The following is a 27,871-nucleotide window of genomic DNA, read 5'->3' on the forward strand; positions in this document are numbered from 1 at the left end:
CTCTGAACTGCGCTAACATTAACGGAAAGGATTCAAACTAATACCTTATGCATCACTGCTCGAATCTCACCTAGTAATACAGTGTGGCCTGATAAGGTGAATGCAGTCGCTCAGTAGCGTGAAACGCAGGGAACGGAAGGGGGCTCACCTCAAAATCGTTGGCCTTGTTGTAGTGCATGTTGAGAGCGCGGAAAAGCTCGCAGTCCCGGCTCACGCTCAGCTCCTCTGCCCCCGTCACACCGTCGTTGATGGCCTGCCTAGCAAATTTCTCCATCTGGATGTAGTAAAACTCACGGAAGTTACTGAACCACTTGATCAGCTGTGATGTGATGCAGCGGTTGAACTTTAAGAGAGAGAGGGAAAAAAGAGAGAAACACTTTTTGTAAGATAGGTCCAGCACAGAGAAATGTATTTTCACATTTAGAGAGCGCCTTTGTAATTGTTGATTTGCATTTTCCTAACCCTGAAACACAAGCTGTTTAAACGTCATCACAAGAAAAATAAACAATAGAAATATTATTATTAATGTTAAGGATTAGTTCACTTTAAAATTAAAATTAGCCCAAGCTTTACTCACCCTCAAGCCATCCTAGGTGACTTTCTTCTTTCTGATGAACACAATCGGAGTTATATTAATAAATATCCTGACGCATCTGCCAGACCATCTTCCGTATTTAACTTACAATAAAACGTGTGAAACTCAAGCAGTTCAAAACGCTTGAACAGTTTTCTGACGTCACGTCAGTTTCGCTTTTTCCGTAAGTTGAATACGGAAGGCGGTCTGGCGTAAGCTAGATATTTTACTTTATAACTTGTTAAATATGGATAATTTTCTTACTCAGACGCAGCACTTCGCTTCAGAAGGCCTTTATTAACCCCCCGGAGCCATGTGGAGTACATTTATAATGTATGGATGCGCTTTCTTCAGCTCATACTCTTTGCTCCCATTATAAAGCTTGGATTGTCAGGATATTTCTTAATATAACTCTGATTGTGTTCATCTAAAAGAAGAAAGTCATGTACACCTAGGACGACGACTTGAGGGTGAGTAAAGCTTGGGGTCATTTTCATTTTAAAGTGAACTAATCCTTTAATACAAAATTATTTATTTCTCTTTTTTCAGAAAAAATGACATCAAAAGCTTCCTAATATTTCAACCTGTTTTCTTACTGAAAACTAATAAAATCAGGTGTGACTAACCTCTAATCTGGTTAGCCAGTGAGACCCTTAAATGTCAGGACAACAGATAAGACATTTGTTTCTACAAACGTGTTTACTTCACATTGTCCTTGAGGATGATGGGTAAGCAAACAAACCCGTAGCTGAGACAGATTGGCCAGTGGGGTGTTTTTTTTCCCAACGAGGCTTACACGGTCGGCGCGGATATTTGCTGTTGTGCGCAAATGCAAACAGTTCAGGGTTGAGTAGATGAAATTATAATTGTGTCAATAGCCCGTAATGCAGTGACGGCAAATTTACATATCAAGTAGCGAAGCTAATTCTGACATGCCCCAGGTTTTTTTTTTTTCTTTTTTTTCTCCCCACATTAATAATCGAGTAAAGTAAGTGATCAAGTAAAGGGTGAAATTAAAAAACCTTGCGACAAGTTCTACTCTAGTTAAATAGTTTAGCTAACTCAAAGCTGACCCTCATACACTATTGTGGCAGCTATATTTGGAGTGCCTGATCCTCGATCAGTAAATACACAGTACTCCGTTTGCCCTGTGTACTTGCCCCATGACCTCAGCAAATGACCTGTGCAACAGCCTTTGGTACTTTCTGTGTGAGCAGCTACGTGTACATTGGTGTGTGTGCGAAAGCTGCGGCTGCCAAGAGTGTGAACATACAGGACAGCTGAGTTGAATGTAGCCAAGTTAAAAGCTATAAATCCGACGGGCTTTCTGTTGGCTGCTCTGACATGCAGCCTCCTGCCTTTTGTCATTACGGGTGTTCATCAAGCCTTCATTGCCTTTGCCTCCCCTTCCATACCCTCAAAGAGCATTAATCAAAAATCAACAGCGAGCACTTATCTATCTGTGGCCATGAGAACATGCAGGCCTCTGTTTAGATGACAGCTGAGGAGAGAGAGAGATCGAGCATGAGGAGAAAAAAGAGGAAGGGCAAGGAACAAAGAGGGGGGAGGGTGGCCGTGTTTTCCGAGAGTAGATGTAATTGCCGTGTAGAAACTTGTCCCCATGCTTGCAAATTTTAAGATAATGATGTGAATGAGAATTCATAGCGGGGAATCCGAGTCGCGGAAAGAGTCAGAAGCCACGACAGGCTGATAGGTTTCCCCAAAAGGCCGGCCGAGAGCATAATTACTGTGCCACGGCGAGGGTTCTTCTCCCATAATTCAGCAGAAAATGATTAAGTCGTCATCCCGAGGCATCAGTCTGCTGAAGTTCAAACATGTACTTAACCTATCCAGGAATTATACATTTGGCCTGTGTGTCGCCTCTGCCTTCTTTCAGCCTAACAGCGAGTGAGAACAGGGGTTTGAAAAGAAAGAAAGAGGCGAAAAAAAGAACAACCAAAGAAGCAAGGCTATCTGATCTCTCGCTTACCCCCCGTTTCAATAGACGTTAAACCTATTAGGATCTACTGAACTCGAGGGGTTTCTTTTTTCCGCTTTATCTGCGGAGCGAAATGCACTGTCCAAATTTCCAGACACTGAGATAAGAACCCCGGCCCCCGTGACGACTTACTCCAGCCCCCCACCACCCCCTTAATTCTTTTAGAATAAGAAACAAAACATTACAAAATGATAGCAGACTGCTCACTGGGGAATGAAAATTGCTTTGACATGGAGATTAGGCTCTTCTATTGTCATAAGACATTGTCTCATATGAGTGGGGCTTGCAGAAGAGACGGATAAAAGGCGAGAGAGGGGGGAATTTTTTTTCTAGAATGGCTAGTGGATGACATAATGGAGAGCGCAGAAAAGTAAGTCCGCATGACATCGTTTGGCAGCGCTGTATAAAGGGAGATTTAAAAAGCATTGTTGCCCAATAGAAATACCAGAGATTCGGGGGACAATGGAGCCACGTTGCTGGAACGTGACAACTCAGCAATTAAGGATCATGTCATCTGCTTGTCAAACAAAAATAACCAGTCTAGCTCTCTCAGCTCTTATAGCCACCCCATGCACAGAACAAAACATTAAATGATACGTCGTGGCACCAAAAAAAAAAAAAACACTTGCAAACACAATCATTTTTCTTAGTGGGATTGTGAGAGAGAAAGTGTCACAAGTTGGTTTTCACACAAAAAGTTTTTTTGGAATTCGGTTCGGTTCTTAAATTTGACAAGTAACTTTTTTAAGTTTTGACGTTGTAATTTCATGAGTACATATACAGGAGTGACATGCACCTATATTTTCAGTTGCTATTTTGTTTGGATTTTCTTCATTATAATGAATGAATTGTTGTTGTTGTTGTTGCTGCTATAGACAAATATATTTTGATATATATATATATATATATATATATATATATATATATATATATATATATATATATATATATATATATATATATATATATATATATATATTCAAATAATTGATATAAAAATATATTTTTATTTTACATAATTCAAGCATGATAACTGCTGGACTTAATTTTTTTTAACACAAGGGTATTTTTTTTTTTACATGACTTGTGTGTAGGTTAAAAGTTGTTACCTACAATAACTGTGTAACTTTACTACACTGTAAAAAAGAATAGTTGGTTTAACTTAAAAAAGCAAGTTACCTGGCTGCCTTAATTTTGAGTTCACTGAACTTAAAAATTTGAGTTAATACAATGAAGGCGACTGATTTGATCAACAGAAACTCAAAATATTATGTTATCTGAAACACGTTAATTATCTGAATTGATTTGAAAAAAATAAACAATGTTATGATAAATCATAAAAATAATTGACAAGATTTTAGAAGATTTTTTTAGTTGCAATCACAGTCCACTTGCACTCTTAAATCAGCAAGACGCTTCTGTATACATGAGCCAAAAATCTGCGCGCACACACACACACACACACACACACACACACACACACACACACACACACACACACACACACACACACACACACACACACACACACACACACACACACACACACACACACAAGTTTAATAAAATCTATTATTCTGGACATCATTTCCACTGTTGTTCTAAGAACACCAAACGCAATGCTTCCCATGGGACACCTCATCCTGTTATTCTCTACCCCCACAAAAAAACCCTAATATATCCAATGAGCACGCTCAAAAGATTCATAAAACAAATCAGTCTGACGCCTGTAATGTGTCCGGGCAGCAGTTGACTCAGAGAACAAGGGTGTACGTACGGGAGCGAGAGCGTTTCACACACTCTTGCTCACGGGACTGTGAAAGATTATTCCTCTGGTGACAGAGATCCGCTCTTTCCAAGACACCGGGGGAAGACTTGACCTGTCACTCCGCACGTTTCCTCTGTTAGCCATGGACAATACAGGCTTTCACACATGCCTGGTGGGGACGCTACTTATACAGGGTCTTGTGCATTTTAAGACCCCCCCACCCACCCAAACACACAGCATGCACTTAGATTGTGAATCTGGGAAAAGTTGAGCTCTATAGGGGGAAGTAAGCTAAGTGCCCCAGTAGGATACTTGATATTCAGCTGTTAATGGTACATGGTATGCTGTATGTTTAAAGGCAGTCAGGCAGCCCGGTGACAAAGCCTGAGCGGCTAAAATAATTTCCCTGACCTACGGCTGACCCTACTGGAGCTGTCCTGCTGAAACGTATACGCCTCAACCCTTACAGGCTGACATAACCTCTGCTCATACTTGCTTTGACTGCTCATAATCAGTATCACACCATCGTCCTGCTAATACTCCTCTTAACCTTTGACCCTTTCTTATTTAGCCCTCAAAGGCTACGGTAACCAAGCCAGTGGACCACCTCTCCATGCGCGAAGCGATGTGAATATGCCATATGAGATTTATGGTGATTAAAATGGGAAGAAATACAGGGGGCGAGAGAGGTGTAAAGGATGAACAAGGTAGTTTGGCAGTAAATCACATTAGGATAATGACCCTGTGTTCTATAATACTTTGTGAGACAAATATGATAACGGTTCAAGGAAAAACTGTGAAAAAGAGATATTGAGGAGGGACAAAGGTATTATCCATTACATAAGAACTCAAATCACTGGATTGTCACTGTTTCCTGTTGCTTTCCTCTGAAGGAAGGCTGTATTCATCTCTTTATGACTACTGGCTCACTCTGTGAAGTCACAAGAGGTGCACGCTACCTGTAAAAAAGCAGCTTCCTCTTCCTGACCGAGCTACAATCTATCATCTTCATCGCCACCATGGTTAATATATGATATGATCATTCAAATTCTCTTTGACTCACACTTTTAACCGTAATACATTTACATTGGAACTTTACAGCCTTGACTGTAAACACACATACACACAGATACATACAGTCAAACCAAAATTTATTCAGACACCTTGAACATTTCATTAATTAATACAGTTTATAGTTTAAAAAAGGTCATATAATATGACAAGATCTCAGAGTTAAACTGTGTCACAAAAAAATAATCTTAATTATGTCAGATAACACTTAAGCAAAACATGGTCAGGTCAAAGTGTCTGAATAATATTTGATTCCAAATTTTTATCAATTTTACTGGTAGTCCACTGTATGAAGAATGTTTGGGTATAATATGTCACAGTTTACTTTATTTTGGTATCCTCACTTAAATTAACTATAGTGTCCTGCATCCACTCGTAAAAATATATAAAAAATCTCAAAAAGTAAGTAATTTTGAGTAATTTTTAGTTTGACTGTGTACACATATATATTATATATAAATTACAGTATACAGTAATTACAAATATACTAGAGATGCACTGATACTACATTTCTCCACTGATACCGATAGCGATTATTCAGAGTGATATCTGTCGATACCGATAACGATACTGATAATTTAAAGGTTCTGCCTTTTATACCTTCTTTTAAATTAATGATATTTCATTATAATTAATAATTAATTCATTATAGTTTTAATTATTATGTCTTGAAAGAAATGCAAATAAAAACTTTATTCTCTCTATTTCATCAACTTGTAACTGGTATCAGTTATAATTAAACACATTACTCAAATTAAGATTAAATTAATATTTCTTAACTTTCTGGATGTTATTAATTCTACTAATACTAATAATATTGAACATCATACTGGTTTCTTAGCATTTTCTTTACACAAAGCCCAAATGCAGTGCATTTTCCTGCCCTCTTTTGATTGACAGGATATATCGGCCCTGACTATCGACTGTGATACTGATTATTGGCCGATATTGGTACATCTCTGAAATATACCCTTCACCATTAATGTCATCATCATTTTAGCCTTTAGTTTGTATTTTAAAAATAATTATTTTTAGTTAATTCTATTTTTTGTTTAATTAGGCGATTAAATAGTTGCTCTAGTACAAAAGCTGAAGGTTTTTTTTTTTAAGTTATCCGATTACAGACAATTTAGCTAAAACAGTTGTCAAATCAACCTATTTCCCACAGTCATTATTTCCTATTTAGAACCCATCATTATGGTGCCTAAACGTCTTTAATCACTAATTCCTGTAACTTTCGTGGGCTTATACGGCCGTAATTAGTCAGTAATTTATGCTTAATTCCCTTACATACATAGTAGTTGATCCAACAAACACATGCCACCCATTGTTCCCTTCTGCTTAAGCAGCCCTGAAAACCATCTCTCCCAGGACACTGACCTTGTTTTGGAAAATGTTAATTTAATGTGTACAGAATTTCACAGCCTTGTCTAAAGGGGAATTGCAATTGGGCCGTCTTTAATTTAAGGCTTTTATTAACTTTCTCTTTTGTGGCTCAAAATGAAGGTACTAATATATGAATATATGAATGGGGAGAAGTTTTAAGGTTTTCTCTTTGAATAAAGGGGATTATTTACAATGCCTATGTAAATAATCTGCTTTCTCTGAATATTACGTACATATTCTTTTCCAGACATTAAATGATATCATTTCCTATTGGAGCAGAAGCGCTAACAGCGAGCGATGAATGGCAGTACGTACTCGTGAGTATTAAGCTGCTGGCAGATTTAGATGGATGCAACAGAAGCATGTGTGTGAGGATGAGGTGGTCACCCTGGACCCAGCACAGGGGCAGCTGGGAGTGAGAGGACCCTGCTCTCCTCATTTAAATAATGTGGCCTGAATCTGTCACATTATTTCTCCTCCGTATGCTCCCTGTATGACGCATCAACAACAAATTAAGTTGTAAATAAAAGACAATTGGTGCCATTGTTTTGTTTGTGTTGTTGTGCTCCATTTTGTTTGTTGTCTCCCTCCTCCTCTCCATCCCCTCCCGCTTTCGCTTGTTCGTTTCTGCCTAACCTCTAATTTTCTCAGCTCTTATCACCCTCTGCCTCCCACTTCCACAGATCAGTTGGGGATGGGAACTCTAGGAAATTACCATCCGACAACTTAACAGAGACAGAGACTAGTTGTCTGTGCTCGCTAACCAGCAGTGTGTCGCGACAGGAAAAAAGAGGTTAAAAATGATCAGTGTTTTAAATGAAAGCGCAAGTGAGTAAAAGGGAAAGTGGGACTTGTGCTATGCCGTGTTGTTCTCTTCTAGGAGATTAAGGCCAGTTATTTTAATTGGGGGGTGGAGGGGTGGGGGAGCCGGCCGTCTGTTTGGGACCCATCTGGACTAATGGGACAGTGCTACTTCACACGACATAGTTAACGGTCAACGGCGAGCTCACCTTCACGTCTGAGAAGAACATCTTCAGCATGTTGGAGCTGGGGTAGCGTGTGTAGAAGAACATCAGCTTGGCCTTCTTCAGATGGTTCGGAGAAAGCCCCTCTTGGATTTGAAATTTGAAGGTTAAGGAAAATATTGGAAAGTGGAATTCAAATAAAGACATTTATAGGTAATAAACCCCATTTGTACACTGTAAAAAAGTATTTTCTTGATTTATTTTTTCTTCTGTCAAATCAACTTAAATAATGTGCTTCAGATAACATAATATTTTGAGTTTCTGTTGATTAAACCAATCGCCTTCATTGTATTAACTTTCAGTGAACTCGAAATTTTAAGGCAACCAGGTAACTTACTTTTTTAAGTTAAACCAACAATTCTTTTTTTAATTATGATGTTAAATAAAACAAAACAATATCATTTTTTAAAAAAATAGCTTAAGTTCCCCAATAAAATAAGCCTCAACAAGAGTAATAATTACACTAGGGCAAACCATCCTTAATTATTTCAGTTTTCTGTCGACTTCATATTAACACCTACAGAGTCCCAGTCAATGTAGCATCGCAAGTCAATAAACGTCTGCTTATCCCAATAAAAACGCTATTTATCTGGAGGTGGCACTGCCCTCTAGATTGGTAAACAGAGGGCAGCTGAGGGGGGTCCCAGGAGAGACCGTGGCTAACCAGAGCCATCTACCCATTACAATTAGCCCCAACCCCCAACTCTCCACCCTGAGCCTCCTGGCACGGCCCCCGCTCTGCCAGTTAGGCCGGCTTTAGCCACATCTGCGCTCCAGACTGGCCCAGCCATTTCCTCTGCAAATTAACGGCTTTATAATTTATCAAAAATGAAGATGCATGTGGGGCTAAATCAATGGGCCCCCACAAGGTCAATTAAGAGGTTCACCCAGCGCTTGCCTACCCCCCTTCGCTATAAAGCATGGCACCGTCATCGCAGCTCGCGCTAAATACGGTACCTCGCTGTGTCTGTTATGTAAAACAGTAAGCACCGGAACAGTCGCAGCAATAAAATGTTGTACGACTGTAAATGTATGAAACTATAAAATTGACTGTCTGTGCTATTTGCAACGTTGAGCCTCTCTAATAATAGTGTGTATGTAGATTGGCGTGTTCCGTCTGCCAAGAGAGGAGGAGAGGAGGAGAACCCTAGGTGACCTCCATTAGGCTGATAGGGAAGACCAAAAGAGCATTACTCTCTTTCCTACCATCTGTCATAATGCATACAGCAAATAACAGCAGTGAATGACAGTGCGGGAGGGAGAGAGAGAGAGAGTTAAGCTGTCTTTTTCACAACAAGTCAGATTTTTCAAGGACCTAAAGGCTCATTTAAAAACCAAGAGAAGGGAAAAGCCCAGGCAGCGAGGCCGCTTCTCAAAAGTGCATCTTCATGAAATGGAGCGAATAATAGGCCGTGTTGGAGTCTTGAAAGAGAGGGCTGATAAACACCTTCATATTTTTTTTTTTAAGAGTTTAATCACATTGAGATGCTCTTTAATCAAATGGGCATCAAGCATAGAAAGCGGTGAGGAGGAAGTGTTGAGCGCTGAATCGGTTGCCGCTGTTCAATCAGAGCGACGATCATATCAGTTCTTTCTGCTCTGTTAACAACATTCATAAATCCCAGGTATATCATTACTCAGTGCCATTAACATTCAAGACATCCACTTTTAAATAAAACAAACATTCGCAGATCTTGGGATCAATGTGTCGAGGATGACTCGACGGGGCTTGACTCACCCAACGCACATTTCCTACAAGTAGACCTGGCTTCCGAGAAAAATACAGCCGTTTCTAGGATACGTAAATATGCGAAATGACAAAATAGATCGAGTAAACACTGGCCCACTCAGTGTAAGACAAGCCGGGCCATAGTCAACATGAATGAAGGACATAATGCAAACATGAATATGAAGTATTTCAGGGGAGGAGAAAAATGGGGCAGCTGTGGTTTATAGCCAAATGAGATACTACATAAACAACGCCACCATAGATGCACTGCATCATCAGGCTTTTTTAGGTCTGGGTTTGTATTAAGCATGTTGCATGTAAGGGAGACAATAACTAGTGAAATGTGATCCAACAGCCAGGTGTAAGGAGAGAAAGGAAGGAAAAAGAACATAGGGATGCTAAATCCATAAATTAATGCTAGACATCTGTTCAGCAATATGAAAGATTAGAGCAACAAATGTACTACAGCTGAGACTTTAGCTCTTGCTTCGAAAAAAGAATAGGAAGTGTTTTCAGATTGGCGGCTGAAAGAAATAATACTGCTTCACAGCAATCTTTGGACATAAAAATGTCTAAATCAGAAAGGACTCGAATTTTGTCATTCCACCAGCAGAGTGATTTTGAAATTGAGAAGGTCTTTTATTAAACCACTTTGGCAACCGAGTTTGAAAAGTGATCTGAGTGATGTCTTCATAGTGCACGTTTTCTTTGCTTCGCTTTAATTGATGAAACCTGAATCTGTGCGCAATAGCTGCCTCAGCACTTGAGCATGGAGCTAACGCAACCATGAACCTCTGTCCTCGTCTACTATATTAGACATGCAAACTGGCTTCACCTGCCGCCCACCCCCACCCCATTCTTACAACAGCCCTGTGCCAGAGCTGTTTGGTCTCTCTATATGCAAATGATGGGGGAAACTGAACAAGGCTATTTTTCTTGAGATGCAAAGAGAGCACGTGACAAGGAAGATCATGCTGCCCATGGCTGAAGATAATTGGCTGCTTGTTTCTTCTAGAATTTGAATAGAAATTCATATTTGATTAAACACCCTATTTTGCAAATATTGAGATGTTGTTGTTCAGGTCCCAACTGTGCAGGTGTGCAAGCATACTTACAGAAATGATAGACGCCCTTTGAGCTGAAGAGTGCATCCCTGCCTGGATGAATTATTTTGCCAATGAATTTAAATAAAATGTAATAATTAAGTAACTTCATTTTGAACTTTAAGAACTTTTTCATATCAAATTGTGTGAAACATTTGGTTTTGTTCATTTTTACCTCAATCAAAAAGATCTAGTAGGCATTTGGCAAAAGGTTAAAAAGAGAGAAAGGGCTGAAAGAAAAGCAGCTAACACCTGTTCACACCAGAGAAGCAGGATAAAAAGAAAAGACCTACTGCCAGGCAACAGCTATCAGTGCACCTTTACCTAAAACAAGCTGGTGGTGTTCCTAAGAAATGGGCTTTGTTGTTTCATTAGATCACATATTGTATGAAATAAAAGCAAATATAAGGGAGAATTAATTTTTAAAATTACAAAGCTCAACTGTAGGGACATTATTACCCTTGTTGCTTTCACTTGACACTAAATGAGCACAAATCCTCTTAAATGAAGTGCTCCTCCACTGACAGGGATCTTTTACCATCCTTCTAACACAACTTTCTAGGGCCTCTATGCAAAGGATCCCACTCGTCCTTTTACTTCCTGGCTTTGAAATATGATTTGCTTTGAGCATTTATGTACAAAGTCTTGCATGCGCTGTGATGAAAGAGGGGGTTTTATTGTGAGTCTCCCTGTGATAGTGTGAGAACAGAGAAGATGGGAGGTATCTTAGCCACGGCGGGGCCTTTCAGCACTTCTCCATATAGCGCACACTTAAAAGCCTCCATCCACTGAGGTCTTTTTAATCTTCAGGCTACTAGAGGAACACTGGTTTTGAATGCTCCAATTAATGGAGATTCATTGAAATTAAGTTTATCTGTCTGTCATTCATATGTCTCAATTATTCTTTTTTCATCTAAACAAATAAAAATACAACAATCAAAATATGCTTTTCTCTTTTTGGAAAGGATATTGTACTTCCTGAATATGGAGAGATGTCGGACATGTCCTGAAGGTCTCCGCACTCTGACTTGATGAGGGACAAGGACAAGCCTTCATTCCCTGGGTGCGTTGGTGAGATGGAACGATGGTGGCTGAGGTGGTTGGACGACATCTTGGTCCGTAGGCTGGTGGTCTCTCTGGACAAATCCAGAGACTCGGGAGAAGACCTGTCTTTTCCTGGGTAAGGCCCTGTTGGGGCACCTAAGGGGCTCTGGAAAGGGTAGCCCATTAGAGGAAGGGGGAAAGGATGGCGGAAAGAGGGAGGACTAAAGCCCATTGCGGAAGATAAGGGTGAGGGGTGCAGGGAAGGGTGGTGGTGACCCCCGGGTGTGGGAAGAGACCCGGTCTGATCTGAAGAGTTCTTTCTCACTACCAAAGGCAGGGCCTCTGTTTGGTCATTCGAGTTGGGCACCTGCATACTAGCAAAAGTGTCCAGGGGATTAGGAATGATGACATCACCGAAACATTGCAAGCGCTGGTTGGCAGTATGGAAGTTTGGGTTTTCTCCATTGACTGCGAAACGATCAGGGGGCATCTGAAGGGGTGGGAAAACCTGAGGAACTGGGCGTGGAGGCTTAGCAAAGACCTTCACCACGGTGTCCACTACCTGGGACATTGCTGTATTGAGCTCTTGTTTTAGTGTCTCTGCTAGCTGTTTGCCCTCTGCATGCATGGAGGTTGGTCCCTGGCTCTTTCCTCGTGACCCATCACGCTTGGGTTTGTCCCCCGCCGTCACCATGGTGTGCTCCCGAATAAGTGCGCGTGCTCGATCCAAGAAGTGCCCTGGATCCAGGTCGGACATCTCGTTGTCGGAACGATCTGGGACAGAGTCGTGGGCACGATTGTCCATTCCATCAGAACGCATGCTGTCTTCAGAGATGTTTCCATCTTCATCGTTTTCAGAGTCAGTGCTGTCATAGATCTGGTAGAACTTCTCTTGCAGTTGCCGCAGCTGCTTCTGCATGTCCTCCAGCTGTAGTTTCAGTTGCCGGCGTTCCTCGTGCTTCTGCTCTTTGCGCGCGGAGACGAGTTGCTGGAAACTCTGCTGCTGCTGCTGTGGCAGTTTCTGCTTGCGCTTGTTTTCCCGGTAGTTCTCACGAGGACTCGGGGGCTGGGCTGCCCCCTCGCGCTCGTTATCACCTGCACGGAGCGTGACGCTAGGAGAATGGCTCATCCCACGGATGATGTTTTCCACCCGGGCTCGTTTGGCCCTAAGATGCTCATCTGTTAGCCTCTCCATTTCAAATTGGGTCATGGAGGGCCTGTTGAATGGTGAAAGGCACTCCTGAGGGCTGCCCCGCGAGGAGTTGCTGCAAGCATCCTCCTGCTGGATCTCTGATCCGGTGCTCGAGAGGCCACTTCCCTGGAAATTAGTCTCACTGCCTCCATTTTTGGTCAAATTGTTTTTCAGGAGCTGGGAGATGATAGTTGCCCCTGGAAAGGGCATCATAGCGTCTTCGTAAGAGTTCGCCCTCTTCAACAGCTTGCGAAGCACGTTGGACTTCTCGCCGTCTGCGTGCTGCACCACTGAACACTCAACATCTTGCTCGGAACCGTGGGGATTCATGGCACTGAAAAAGGTTGCTTTTGTGCGGGTAAAAACCACAGATGCTTGCCCAACAGTCCTCTTCACTCCTATGTCAACTCTTCTTCTCTTGGTTTGTCTGCTTAAGAGGGATGTGCTGTCATGGTCAGGCATCACTGGAACTGTTATTGTGCCATTTTTGAAAGCCTGTCAGCTGGGCACAGCTCGAGAACCCTGGGAACCTAGCCAACAAGAAAGGACTGATGAATAATTTTCTTTATATGTCTCGAAGTTTCTTGTGCCCAATCCTACATGCAGTTTGAAATAGTCTTAAAGAACAACACACAATGTATTAAAAATGCTTGAAGTCAGTCTACATTACATTCAATATAAATTGACAAAAGAGTAAAAAATATATAAATTAAGGATCATTTATAAAGTTGTCATTTGAAAATTATTTTAAAAGTCTCTCTCAAAAAAAAAAAAAAAAAGAAAGAAAGAAAGGAGAAGTTATACTTAAATCTGTGTAAAGCTGCATGCCAAAAAAACAGTTCTCATGTAAGAACAAGATACAAATCATACTGCTGTGTTTAGCCAGACATGTCCTGCCACTATTGTGCCCACATAGCCAACTTGCAGGCTTTGTTCACTTTGGTAAGTTCTGAGGTACCCTTATTTTTTCCCCCTCAGTAAAACAGTTACAGTTCATATTTTCAAAGACACTTATCCCTTATTACTATCTTTTGAAGATTAGCAGACACTTATATCCCCCTATCTAAATGAGAGCAAGTATAATACATTACATTAATTAAATTCTGGGTTTCCAAAACAACTGGTTTGTTGTTGATCAAATTAATTTGAGAAAATCCTTTTTGTGGATAATGCAGTGTAATAAAGGCCAATTGTACGTTTTACAAGTCTGGTGACGGTGATTTAAGATCGCCCAACATTATCCTATTCATGACGCTCAAAATCAGATGATAAAAAGTTCTCCGTGCATAATAAAAAAGCACATAATATGTAGCTTTGCTCATTATGAATGTAACGCACTGTAAATAGACTACTTCATCTCGCAGTGAGTATGACTAAAGCGCTTAACAGATATTTAATAACGCAACTACTTCCTCTAAACAAACAAATAAAAATATTATAAAGAAAAGAATCACTGCATTAATGCAATGTGATATTGTGTTCATATTGAGCAGAACGGCCATTTGACAACTAGTCGTTTGCAAATATTTAACTTAAATGAAGACGCACCATAAACATAGTCAGAAGTTTACATTTAAGATATGAAATAGAGCGGATACACTGCTTCAGCTGTCACTAAATATAGACATCTGACAAGTCAAGACAAGAAGGCAACAAAATCTGACCGTTTTAGATGTATTTCACCTCATACGGCCACTGCGTCCTATGCGCACCTCCCCAAATATTTAAAGCTGTTCTACTTAAAACCAAAAAAAGTTATGATAGAAAGAAAACAAAACTCATTCAAGTACATATTTATGTAAACGCACGATTCGGAACTGTGTTAGCCAAGAAATGTAGGCTATGTGAGTTCTCGGAAATCGCAGTTTTGAACCATTAAAGACCCCAGCTCGTTCTCTCAGACAACACAGAGAGCCCTAAAAAGGCTAGATTTGATAAGTAACACTTTAAAAGAACTTTTTAGCAGAAACGTTCACTAACATTATATATTGTTAAAAAATAGAAAGTTTGACATTAGTTCATGTTTTATATATTTTCTCCTCAGAACCATGGTTAAAAATTCCGCCTTTAGATGTACAGTGCTAATGTACTACACTTCAAACCTAAAATATTATTTTGACACTAAACATCTAAAACGGCTGTATATCCGTCGAGAGCTCTTTCCTAAACAAATGATTTTGATGTAACCGTAAACTGAAGCAAAGCTTTGATGTATCTGGTTTTTCACGTCAGAAAACGACGATGATGATGATGAAGTAACGCGTCAAGCTGGAGTGGCAGTAAAAGTCAGAGGCTCAGTATAAGCTTACGCTCTTAAAAATTAAGGTTCATCGATGGTTTTTTGTAGCACCTTAGTTTCAGAAGACAAAAAAAAAACACCTTCTTATCAAGAACCATTTGTGTAGTTGTCAGTTTGGCTATTTGGAGATTAAAAAAAAGTTCTTGATATCACATTGTAGGCTCTTCAGTTCACTGTTGTCGTCTCTCGGCTCTTTAAAGCAGTATAGCGAGGCTTTCTAAACAACTAGAAAGTAATAAGTTATTTGATAACTTAAAAGATTCTCCCATGACATCAGGCTGGAAACCCCTTTTTCTATTTGTACGAGATAACGTAAATTCAGCGAGCGCATCTATGCAAATGACAAGGAAATTTGTTATTGGCAGAAAAACAACAGACGACTGACAATAAGCAAAAGGAAATAACAGAGCTACTGAAAATGTGAAAACGACATAAACCTCACAAGACCTAGACTGTCCTATAACGAAGAATAAACGGCAAGTTCAGAACTGAACGCAAATGTTTCGCGTCGCCTCTCCAAAAAGTCGTAAAGAACGTATTTATACTTACTTCACGGAAAACACAGGGATGCAATCCCTCCAAAATGATACGAATTTAGGATAAAGTTCAAATAATAGCAACCGAAGAGCGTGAAGGATAAAGCGAGACAGCGCATCACATGAAAAGTCACCAGCAGTAGAACAAAACTCAGCGCGAGCGCAAATGACAAGGTTACTTACTCTGAAGATGAGAGCGAATTGAGCTTCTTCGCGACAGTGTAACAGAGAATACAGAGGGTTGTTCGCCCCGTGATGAATATTGTAATTTCTCGGGACAAGCGAGAGCGAAGAGAGTGAGATAGAGAAAGAGCTCTTGTGCGCCGCTCCTCTCTCTGCATGAAAACTGTATGTCTCAGCGCACGCGGCCAGGAGGAGGCTGAGAGCGCGCGCTCGAACCAACAAGATTCACTTTAAGACGCGGCTGAAGGAAGCAGGAAGACGGCGCGTCATAATCACAGTGATGTAACGCTCGCACCTACCAATAAGAGCAGTCCGCTGGATTTAGAGGAATACAAAACAAGTGAAGTTGAAGACTCCGCTCAAGCAAAAACGAATGATACTGGAACCTTTGTGGGATGTCTGTAAGGATACGCACTTTTTAAACAATATGTGTTCTCTGTGTGGATTTTGTTTAAGTCATTCTTTACATTATGAACAAAAGTTGTATGTGCTGACTGAAATGTATACTTAGATGCACGCTCAGCATGATGCATTTGAAATATAAATCGCACTTATGTGTACTATTAAGCGCACTTGCAATGCAACTTATTATTTTTTATCCAGAAAAGTGAATACAGTTCATTATATTTTTTTTTATATATATATATTATATCATCATGTAATTCATAAATGCGAATACTATATTTCATCACCATGTTTATAAATAAGACACAACTCACAACATTCATGAAATGTGGTATGCAGGCCCCGAGAAGTGACCGCAGCCTCGACCTCGTGCGTGCCTGGGTTCGTGAAAATAGTTTCGCTTGCCAAGGTTGTCTTTGAGCTATGGGCTTCTTTCTACTTAAGACCTTGCTCTTACTTTAGATCCCTCCTCCTAGCCTCCACAGTCAACAGATGAAGGAATATTCTCTGGTATCGTTCTACAAATTGTTATAGACGACTTCTTGCATAGATGAATCCGTGAGATTATCCAAAAACGCATGGGAGATTCTGTTTGTAAAATGTGGCACATATCCATTACGCGTGCTTTTATGATCAGTCAGTAAAGTTTAAAACATAACCAAATGGATATAATGCATTCTGTCCTTATCTTAATGGACATTTGACTCATAGCTTGCAAAACAGTATTGTGTTTAAAACAGAATAGAATAGAAAAGTGTTGTCTATCCTTTTTCTTTGGGTTTGATTTATGCACAGACTGTGAATGTGCAGCATATTAACAGCATTTATATCTGTCTTGCTTATAAATTTGAACTACCACGCTAAAATAAAGTTCCGCGTTATGGAAGAAGAAGAAAAAAAAGCAGGATTATTTGGACACATTATTTAGAGAGCCATTAGCCAATCAAATGTTGATTTCTCACCATCCTATCAGGTGCTTCAGCATGTAAGCAGATTTCTCAAAGCCTTAACCTACTTTTCTGTAGTCGCTGTTCCTGCTCATTGTTGAAATTAAAAAGTGTATTCAGAACGTTGCATATATTACTCATTTTCCGCAGTGAATTTAAAAGTTTTCCCCCTTTTCATTTAAAGCCACTGGCTCTTGTGTTCTTATATCAGCTCATTTGAACGAAATGCACATTGACGTGAGTAATGATTAAAATACACTTATTGATACTAAACAATTGTAGTAGCCAATATTAGCCTACATGTAAAATAAATCAAGCAGTTCGTGTGATACCAGGCATATTTAATTGTGGTATTCAAAAAAAAAAAAAAAAAAAAAAAACGCTATGTGAAAAATCCTCCAAAGCACATTTCAGTGGTCTCATTCATTCCAAAGCATGTTTGTGCTGTCAGAGCAAATGACAACAGCGCAGCTGTTTGACCTATTAATGAGATTATCTACTGTAACAGTGTTGATCAAAATTCTTAAATAAATTTGGGTTAAAAAAGCAAATCTGCAAATGCATTCAATTCACCTCAGTTATTATTATTATTATTATTATTACTACATTTATTATAATATTAAACATATTATTATTTTCGATTATTATCTACATGAGCGTGGTTACAATGTTACATATTTTTAATAACATGCATCCCTCGAGATTTTTACCTGATGGTGAGTGTCTTTTTTCCGACAGTGTTCCTCCTTCAACACGTACAATCAGTGTTTTTTTATTCATAATTAAAATGATAATAATAATAAAAAAAAACTTTTCTTCAAGTTTAGAATAGAATTCACTTTCACAGCAACAAGCCCTTTTCTTTTCCTTAAACGAGGACAAAAGGAAAGGCGTGTTGTTCAGTCAGTTTCCATGTCGCAAGCAAATGTTATTGTGAGTGAATAAACGACTGGGAAGGCAGGATTTTTTTTCTGCAGTGAATTTCTTTTCCAAAACAGGTGTTCCAACTTATTTTGTTAGCATCTTTCCCCAAAGGCACGCTCGGAGTGCGAGCTTAGTGGAAAAATACATGACAACATTAAAGCAATAGTGTTTGGAGAAGGAAAACGCCTCTTAGGTGTAGAGGAAACCTGTTTATTAACACCGCCACCTCTGATCTCTCTGTCACCTTTCTGCTGGACACTCAGTCACTAATGTCTTAGACTCGCTTGTATTTCGTGAGGGATAAAGGCTAAGCACCTAAATATCATATCGAATATCATAATATTTAAATAGATGTCTGCGGAAACTGATTGATTTACGCGACAATACCGGCCAAGTCGGACAATTGTTGCTTTTAACAGTAGACAGAAAAAGAATAGGCCTACCTTCACAAAAAGACCGCAAAAAAAAAAAAAAATAAATAAAAAAAAAATAAACGAAACTTTACCTCAACAAAAAGATTACACTGGTATCTCGACGCCGTCTATTTTGAAAAGACAATGTGCTCACCTGCTCTTCCACGGTCCTTTTTTCCACTCAGCCCATTAAGATTACGAGAATAGAAGGATTTAAATATATACAAGACATATAACTAATTTTAATTTAGATTATTAGCGCATATTATTATGTTTTTTGGGAGGGGAAACGACGTAAATTCCTATAGTACTGCAACTTCTTTTGCTTTCTGTTGTCTGAGTTTCAGCATTCATTCTCCTGAACAGCTAGCCTACAGTTAGACAGCTATAGTTAGACTTCACTCTACAGACTACATCTGTCCACTGAGCAAATTATTTAATGACTTTAAGGGGAGTGACATTTTTAAAGCCATTTCTCTCAGAAATGTTCTGAGTTCAGTCGGTTTGAAATTCGTCTCGCACTTTCCGAATTGTGTTTTGGCGCCCCTGGCGCAGATAGCTAACCGGCTAATATCGGAAAGATATATTAAACGACATACTAACGATTATTGTAATATATTTGTTATTTAAAAATAATAATAATAATAATAATAATAATAATAATACCACGACGAACGGTATAGCCTAACTCCGATACTGACACATTCGAACATTTCTGTCAGAAATGTTCTGAGTTAAGTCGGTTTGAAGTTCGAATTCCGAATTGAAGTTCGAATTCCGAATTGTCTTTTGGGGCCCCTAGCGCAAAAAGCTAACCGGCTAATATCTTAAAGATATTTAACGAAATAGCCTACTAACGATTATTGTGATATATTTGTTATGTAAAAAAAAAAATAATAATAACAACATGACCAATGGTAACTCCGATACTGACACCGATTGACCAACCTACGAGGACAGCTTCACTTAATAGCGATTTAGCATTTACATTTAGCGCAATTTTTGTGATCATATTTTCGTGTTTAACGATACATTTCTTTTAAAAAAAACGCTGCTGAAACGTATAAAAACACTCATATGTAAAAACAATAGCTACCTTTTGTTTTCACTTCCTGAATAGTCGCCCCACCCCCCCAATTCACACCGTCGATCTGTCTAGTAGAGTTCGAGTAATCTTAGTAATGTTGAACTGAGTGGGATTTGAGACTTTATTTATGTAATTATTGCTACATGGGAGCTATTATTATTATTAATATGGGCTAATTATAAACAGTAGGCCAAGTAGGTCTTTGCTTTTACAAATTTCAGAAATTTAGCTCCACAATGACTTTCACTTTGTTTTTTTAGAAGAGGTGTATTTCAACTATATTACATAACTAATTTTTATGAGCATCAACTTTTTTTTTTTTTTTTTTTTTTGGCAACTATGACACTTCTCTGGGCAGTTTTGTCTAAAGGCCACCCTGAAACGCAGCTGACACAGAGATGGATTTCTATTTTATTTAATGTGTTTTGCCCAGGATAAAATCGGGTTGTTGTGTTGTTTCCAGTATATATCAGTTATTCATAGTAAGCTGCTGCGGTTTGCATAACTGACTGAAAGAGGGTTTGTATAACTTTAATCCATCCCACAGTTAGAGCATACGTTTATTCAAAGGACCAAAGTTGATGGCCCAAATAAATTAGCAATTCAGATGCAATATCAACAAACAAGGCAAAAAAAAAGAAATCAACTGGGCTTCATATGTCACTTCTGTGGATTACAGATGTCCTGGGGGCTAGTGGTAAAGAGAGGATCAGTGGGATAGACTGCCAACAGATAAACAGGATCTAATGCTGTGTGGACACTGACGTCGCCCTTTCATGCTGATCTATGACCCGCTACCTGAACCCTAACGCGAGACCCCACAGGAGAAACTGCTCTCAAATGAATGTTAAAGCACAAACAAACAAAAGTCCTTGAGTACTGTCATAACTGCATGTAGTCTGCAGCACATTTTGCATTACAGTACTACCAAAGTCTATGCTGATATGACAAAAAATATGAGTTTCTTTGTCTCTAGTTGTGAAGCACTGCATAATTGTAGTATTAGTCTTGTTTCATAATATTCTGTCACGTCTCTGAGCAGAACAGATAATATCCTCCACCTTACTAATCACGCTAAAATTGAAAGGCCATATGAGGCAAAGAGAATAGAAGGAGAGAGATGTAATAAGACTAGATTAGGGGTGGCAGCACACAAGAATAGATATAAAAAGGGGAATATTACTGCACTGTAGATGCTGTTGTGCACAAATTCAGTCAGCTTCCAGGGGCCATCAAGATTCAGGGAGTAGCTATTATTCTACACATTAGCGCAGGCTAGCTAAAAGCTCTTATGCTTGAAGGGGTCTTGGAGGTCTTCAGGAAAAAGGATGTGGCACTAAGAGTGGGCAGTGTTTAAGAGACCCCTGGTACTCTGCGAAAATGGGAGGCTCTCGATGTGACAATGTGACATGCTGGATTCATTTACAAGACTGTCAGAGCTGGGAATCGAATATGGTATTGGGACATGGAAATGATGTTACGACATGTAACCATTACCTGAAAAATAAGGAGGGAAAACAAAAGAACGGGCTGATGAGAAGATGTGAGGTAACAGAATATAATGGCTCTACAATCTGCCTGGCGAGCAATATAACATGAGATATTCCCTCGAATGAGACAGAAGTAAGTTTAGGACTCTTGTGGGACTGATGAACCCCAGTCTGTGCTATCAGATACCGGCTTAATTCCACACGATTATACCTACTGTTTACCAAAACTGTCCCTGCATGGTAAACACTAACAATCAATGCTGTTTCATGAAGCCTTAAAGCAAACACGCTCTAGGTTGAAAGGTCACTTTCGACAGCAAAAAAATGATGGTAGGATCAAAAGAAAGAGATCTTTATTAAATTGGCCATTTGTATATTAAAAAAGTCGCCTACTATTTTAGTAAATGCGGATAGAAAACCATATGGTCTCATAAACGAGGCACTTTCTATATGGGTATTAAACAAATCTATAGATCATAAATCTCAGTTTGTGTCCATAGCTTAAGAAACAGCAGCTAAACTCTTAAAAGTCATTTTCAAATGGCATTACTTTTATTTTATTATTCGTTTTTCCCCTTATATCCACTTTAAAAACCTGAAATCTCTTTTTCTGTTTGTCTCAAGGCACTCAAAACACTTTTAATTTGTGCAACCTTCAAAAACAATCCAATCTTTCAACCAGTTGCTTACTCCACAGTGTCCATATGTATTTATTCATTTCTCTGCTGCATTTTTCCCCCTTAAAATTCACTGCAGAGGTCTTAAACTTAACACGTAATTACACAATCGTGAGCCCTGCCTGTGATAAGCTTTTGAATGAATGAGTAGCCACTGAGACTAAATTGCTCTCGCTCTCCTGCTCCCTCCTGTCGCGTCTGGCCGTTAGGTCAGGGTTTGAGGCGAGTTGGCAGTGCGGAGAGGACCAGGCCTGGCCCCGTGCCTCAGTGCCTGCGGGACCCTACCCAGACTGCCACGGCCCCTCTGGCCTTCAGAATGAATAGAGGTCTTCAGACACCAGTGCACTGAACTGAGGCAGCCTTTTCAGCAAACAATCCTATCTGCTTCCTCTCCACTCCAGTCCTCCTGCAACTTCACTGAACTCGTCCAGTTTGTCAGGGGGGCTTATTTTTGTTGTTTTATTTCCATGTTTTCCACTTTGTGAAGAAAAAAAAAAAAGACCTAGAATGCTGGAAATGGCCCCGAAAAAAAAAAAAAAAAAAAAGCATTGAAGGGAGAGGTCCTTTTGAAAGGGTTGTTAGCCTTGATGAAATTGTCAGCTCATGTGCTAGTGCATCTAAATAAAATGAAAATAAACACGCTGTTGCTATTTAACAAGCAAATTTGCTTAAAACATAAAAGAAAAAAAAAATCCATTACAGTCCGATCTGTTGATATACATGATATGGAAAATTTTTAGGAAATCTGAGTGGTAAAATTTTTAGCATTTTGTTTATGCCACTGTAAAAAAATGCTGGGTTAAAAATACCTAGCAATTGGGTTGTTTTGACCCAGCAGGTTGAGTCAAACATTTAACCCAATCGCTAGGTGTGTCCATTTTTTAACCCAACTTGGGTTATTTTTAACAATTGTTTAAAAATTACTATGTGGCTCGCTTAAAATGAAATTAACATTTATTAATAAGTTTAATAAATAATAATTAAATAATAAACATTTATTAAATAGCTTATTAAAAAATGTCCACCTTTTGATTATTACACTCTAAAAATGCTGGGTTAAAAACAACCCAAGTTGGGTTGAAAATGGACAATCCCAGCAACTGGGTCGTCTTAACCCAGCGGTTGGGTTAAATGTTTGCCCAACATGCTGGGCAGTTTTATTTAACCCAACTATTGTTTAAAAATTACTATATGGCTAGCTTAAAATGAACCCAAAATATGTTGGAAATTAAAATTAGACATAATTACTACACTGTAAAAAAGAATTGTTGGTTTAACTTAAAAAAGTTACCTGGTTGAGTTCATTGAAATGAAAAATTTGAGTTAATACAATAAAGGCGATTGGTTTAATCAACATAAACTCAAAATATTATGTTACTGAACCACATTAAGTTGATTTGATAAAAGAAAAAATGTTGTGATAACAAATCATGAAAAAAAAAAAAAAAATTATATATAATATTTAACACATATTTAACCCAACTTGGGTTGTTTTTAACCCAGCATTTTTTTAGAGTGTACATTTTAAAAAGTGATGGTGCTCACTCGATTGTATTCAAAAAGCTATATATTGCGCACATTAAGAAAGAATTTATTGGCCTCTTTCTGGTTAAACAACACTAATGCCCTTTAGGATTATTTGTAGCCATATTTTTGTAACTGTATTTGAGAGTCTGTTAAAGAAGTACTGTTCACATGAGCATCATCAAGCACCAAGAGGCCGTTCAAATTATGCCACGACATATTATTCTGTGTGTTACGAACACTTCAATAGCAAAAAATGGATGACAGAGATACAGAGAATGAATAATCATAAAAACAATAGACAATTAGTGTTCATCCTCTTCTTTTTGATCAAACTGATGAACACATAAATCGCTACTGAGACAGTCCTTAGGATTTTTTTCCTCCTATAAAAACGGGGATAAGGGATTAATTTGAATGTCGAGAAAGTAGGCCAGTCATGGGCTCTAAAGCAGTGCACTTAATGAAAATCAATTAGGATTATCCTTATTCTTCCCTCACTGGAATCACAATACACTTTGCCTCTTTCTTCCGATAAGCACGTAAGGAAAAGCCTTAGGCTGTTTGTACGATAACAAGGATATTGCCCTGACATAATATAGTGAAAATAAGTATATAATTACTAATTAGGGTTATGCTCACTCTACCTGAATGAAATTTGTCTTTAAGGAGGACATGATACCTTACTTACTGTGCGGCAAATGCAATGGTTAATGTCTGATTATGTTAATGCACTTACTAATATGTCTATTTCTGACTCTGGATCAAATAATGCACTGTTCAAATTGACTCAAGCAGTAATCTCGTTGATTAGGGGCGGAGCTACATCAGGTCACGGCTGTAAGCAACAATATCTGCATTTATTTGCAGAAAAGGGGATCGAGTTCAACAATGTTAAACGAATAAGAAAATGCTAGGTGTAGACATTCATCACAAAAAATGTATTGAACAAATGGCGTCATACTGAAATTTGGACAAATCAAAAGTTGGTCTGGTATCAAAATAAAAAATTATACATCAGATTCAGATGATGTCCAATAGTCAAAGGGAAAACTAGGGATTCATTTAGCTGCAAGGTTTCCAGGTTTTGCTCAGAGCGTACTGCATTTATTTGGGTCATTTTCCATGGCTTGGTAAAACGGATTGGTTTTTTTGGCCACCCATCCACCATATTAAGCACCCCACCTGCTGATGATTACCCATAAACACTTCTTTCTGCTGAGATGTACCTGGCAATTAGTCTTTGAAATGCCCCATGCTTGATTTAGCTTAGCAGTACAGGTGAATGGCGATGCACTCAAACTGCTCGACCTCTCGTGGTGCTTTGCGGTTTGTTTACAAGCTTTTTTTTGGCGCTGAAATGAAAAACGAAAAAAAAAAAAAAAGAAAGAAAGAAAAAAAAAAAACAGTGTACGGGATGCTTATAATTATTCTCCCAGAAGATTTGCTTCCATAATTACAATGTGATACTGACATTTGGAAAATGCATAGAGGTCTGCTCGGAGCTGCCATGCAAAATATAAATACGTGTTATTATAGTTTGTAATATGGCCTGCCTCATAAGAAAAATGACAGCGCAGTTCTTCAAAGCAGCATTAGTTCAAAAACATCAGTGAAACAGGATAAAACCATGTGGTCTTTTGCTGAACACTGGTGTGGACATGCACAGAAAGCAGGACATCTGGCTGGTGTACAGTGGCAACAGGTATTGTTGTTATTGAATGGAATCTGTGTTAGTAGGCCTGACTGATTCCACTTTCACCTCTGCTGCTACATAAAGAGAGCTTCTAAGAATCATCATGTGATTCAGTTTTTCTTTATCTAAAAAAAAAATACAATTACACTGTAAAAAACATACAGTTCAATTTATGGGAAAAAATCCTGGCAGTTGTGATTGTTGTGCTGTAAAAAATATTGTGACGATGTTTCTAGTTTTACAGGATGCCTGTATATTTTATACCTTATAACCATATACTCTGAAAAAATGCTGGGTTAAAAACAACCCAAGATGGGTTGAAAATGGACAAACCCAGTGGTTGGGTTAAATGTTTGCCCCAGGGGTAGTTTTATTTAACCCAACTTTTGTTTAAAAATGACTATATGACTGTCTTAAAATGAACCCAAAGTATGTTGAAAATGAACATTTATTAATATGTTTAATATAATTGGGTTAAAACAACCCAATGGCTGGGTTTGTCCATTTTCAACCCAACTTGGGTTGTCTTTAACCCAACATTTTTTAGAGTGTATATTTCATTGAGTGATATAATGTTAATATACATACTTTAACATTTTTTAAACCTTAAAATTTAATCATAACCACCACAATAATACAGGTGGCACAATAGAAACACACATGATGAATCAGAGTTCATCATGGGTGGACTGTTCATAAAACATGGTCAAAACTTATTTATAGACGTTGCCCAGGGTCATACAAGCATTTTGTATTATTTCTATAAAGCAGTGGTTCTCAAACCGCTCCATGAGTTGACTTGAATAAATGCAATTGAATAAAAAAAATATATAGGTAACACTTTAGTATGGAGAACAATTCTCACTTTTAACTAGTTGCTCATTAGCTCCATACTAAAATGGTTAAAGTATGTATATTAACATTATATCACTGAATGAAATATACACTCAATGCTGGGTTAAAAACAACCCTAGTTGGGTTGAAAATGGACAAACCCATGCAGCAATTGGGCTGTTTTAACCCAATGTCATTAAACATATTAATAAATGTTAATTTCCAACATACTTTGGGTTCATTTTAAGACAGTCATATAGTCATTTTTAAACAATAGTTGGGTTAAATGAAACTACCCATGGGGCAAACATTTAACCCAACAACTCGGTTTGTCCATTTTCAACCCATCTTGGGTTGTTTTTAACCCAGCATTTTTTAGAGTATGGTTATAAGGTATAAAATATACAAACATCCTGTAAAACTTGAAACATCGTCACAATATTTTTTACAGCACAACAATCACAACTGCCAGGATTTTTTCCCGTAAATTTAACTGTATATTTTTTACAGTGTATTTGTGTTTTTTTTTTAGATAAAGAAAAACTGAATCACATGATGATTCTTAGAAGCTCTCTTTATGTAGCAGCAGAGGTGAAAGTGGAATCAGTCAGGCCTACTAACACAGATTCCATTCAATAACAACAATACCTGTTGCCACTGTACACCAGCCAGATGTCCTGCTTTCTGTGCATGACCACACCAGTGTTCAGCAAAAGACCCACACATTTTTTTATACCCAGAATGCATTGTTTTTACAGTATATTACTTCTGTATATGAAAATACATTCTGGGTAATATTATTTGTAATTTGCAAGAAAGTAGCCTAAAGGCCTGTTTTCTTAAAATGACAAATATTACCCAGAATGCATTGTTTTATGATATATCACTGTTTCAGTGCAAAATGGTATTTTACTGTGTAAATTTGTTTTGTTTTTTTTAACAGTCATTTTTTTAGCGTGTGTTTGGCCCAACCTCTTAGCTAGTGAACAGCTGGCTCATTTAGGTTTATTTACTAAAATAATTTTTTAATGAAATAAAAAGAAAATTGTAGCTTGTAAAATTGTCTTTCAGTATATCAACTTTATTTTTCAATGCGGAAGTAAGGCGTTTTCTATGAATGTGCGAGACTTCCCATTTATCAGCGAAATAACCAGAAGAATATCAAAGTGCAGTAAACTGTAAAACTGTTTATAATTAAGACAATACATCAAAATAATATGGTAAGAAATACCAGTATGCAATATCAAACAGTATAATGAACTGTACAGCTAAAAATAACTGGAAGCCAGACACATTAAATTTACAAATGGCCACAGCCGCTCTTACCTGAAAAAGTAAGCTATAAATAATGATAGGTCTATTTTTTTATTTTTTTTTTACAGTACTTATTATGGTTTAGAGTTATTGGAAGTTACACAAATCTGGTGTGTTAGGTGCTTCACAAGGACCTCTGCTGTACACAAAGTTTAGCTTCTTTTATTTGAATGTATTTTTATACAGTGACAATATTCTATACTAAAATGATCATATAATGACGCACACTCGATTTTCTTAGAAGGCACAGTTGGTAAATCCGAGTCTTCCAGCGAGAGGTGATAATGGATGATGGAGAGAGAGAGAGTGAGGGGGAGAAATTAAGCATGTGTTGTTCCTTATGTTAAGGTGATGTGTTGTTCTGCTCATTACCAATGTTTGACCATATGACACGCATCATCTGAGAGTAATGCATTATCCATGAGCTCAGCCTCTCCAAGGAGCCAATCGACTTTCTCAACCTGCTCCTTCTGGAGAAAAACAAACAACAGGTGCATGTACCCGTGTCCTCCTCTCTTTCGTGTCTTATTCTGTGTGCTGCCACCTTATGAGTGTGAAGAGCCGCAGTGCTGAATGATTTGCGAGCTCATTTTTCCCGAATATACTGTATTTTGACACGTTTTCAATTGCTGCTTATCGTTTCACTATTAG

General features: G+C 38.5%; 1 protein-coding gene and 1 long non-coding RNA gene across 6 annotated transcripts in view; one reads left to right on the forward strand and one right to left on the reverse strand.

Annotated features, from left to right (window-relative positions):
• prox1a (prospero homeobox 1a) overlaps positions 1-16,858 on the reverse strand; it is a 40,284-nt gene extending 23,426 nt beyond the window's left edge. For 3 of the 5 annotated variants that reach the window (XM_067367079.1, XM_067367082.1, XM_067367083.1), the window contains exons 1-4: positions 15,910-16,264; positions 11,624-13,421; positions 7,809-7,914; positions 149-343 (exon numbers count right to left, since the gene is read on the reverse strand). In XM_067367079.1, the coding sequence (XP_067223180.1) occupies positions 149-343; positions 7,809-7,914; positions 11,624-13,353 (2,031 nt within the window). In that variant the 5' untranslated portion in view covers positions 13,354-13,421; positions 15,910-16,264. The other 2 variants (XM_067367081.1, XM_067367080.1) reach the window with 2 other exon arrangements.
• LOC137006380 (uncharacterized) overlaps positions 16,181-27,871 on the forward strand; it is a 70,986-nt gene continuing 59,295 nt past the window's right edge. The window contains exon 1 of the long non-coding RNA XR_010892506.1: positions 16,181-16,310. This is a non-coding gene — a long non-coding RNA (uncharacterized lncRNA). The remainder of the gene's footprint in view (positions 16,311-27,871) is intronic.

This window comes from Chanodichthys erythropterus, chromosome 18, assembly GCF_024489055.1.
Source record: "Chanodichthys erythropterus isolate Z2021 chromosome 18, ASM2448905v1, whole genome shotgun sequence".
Classification (NCBI taxonomy): domain Eukaryota; kingdom Metazoa; phylum Chordata; class Actinopteri; order Cypriniformes; family Xenocyprididae; genus Chanodichthys; species Chanodichthys erythropterus.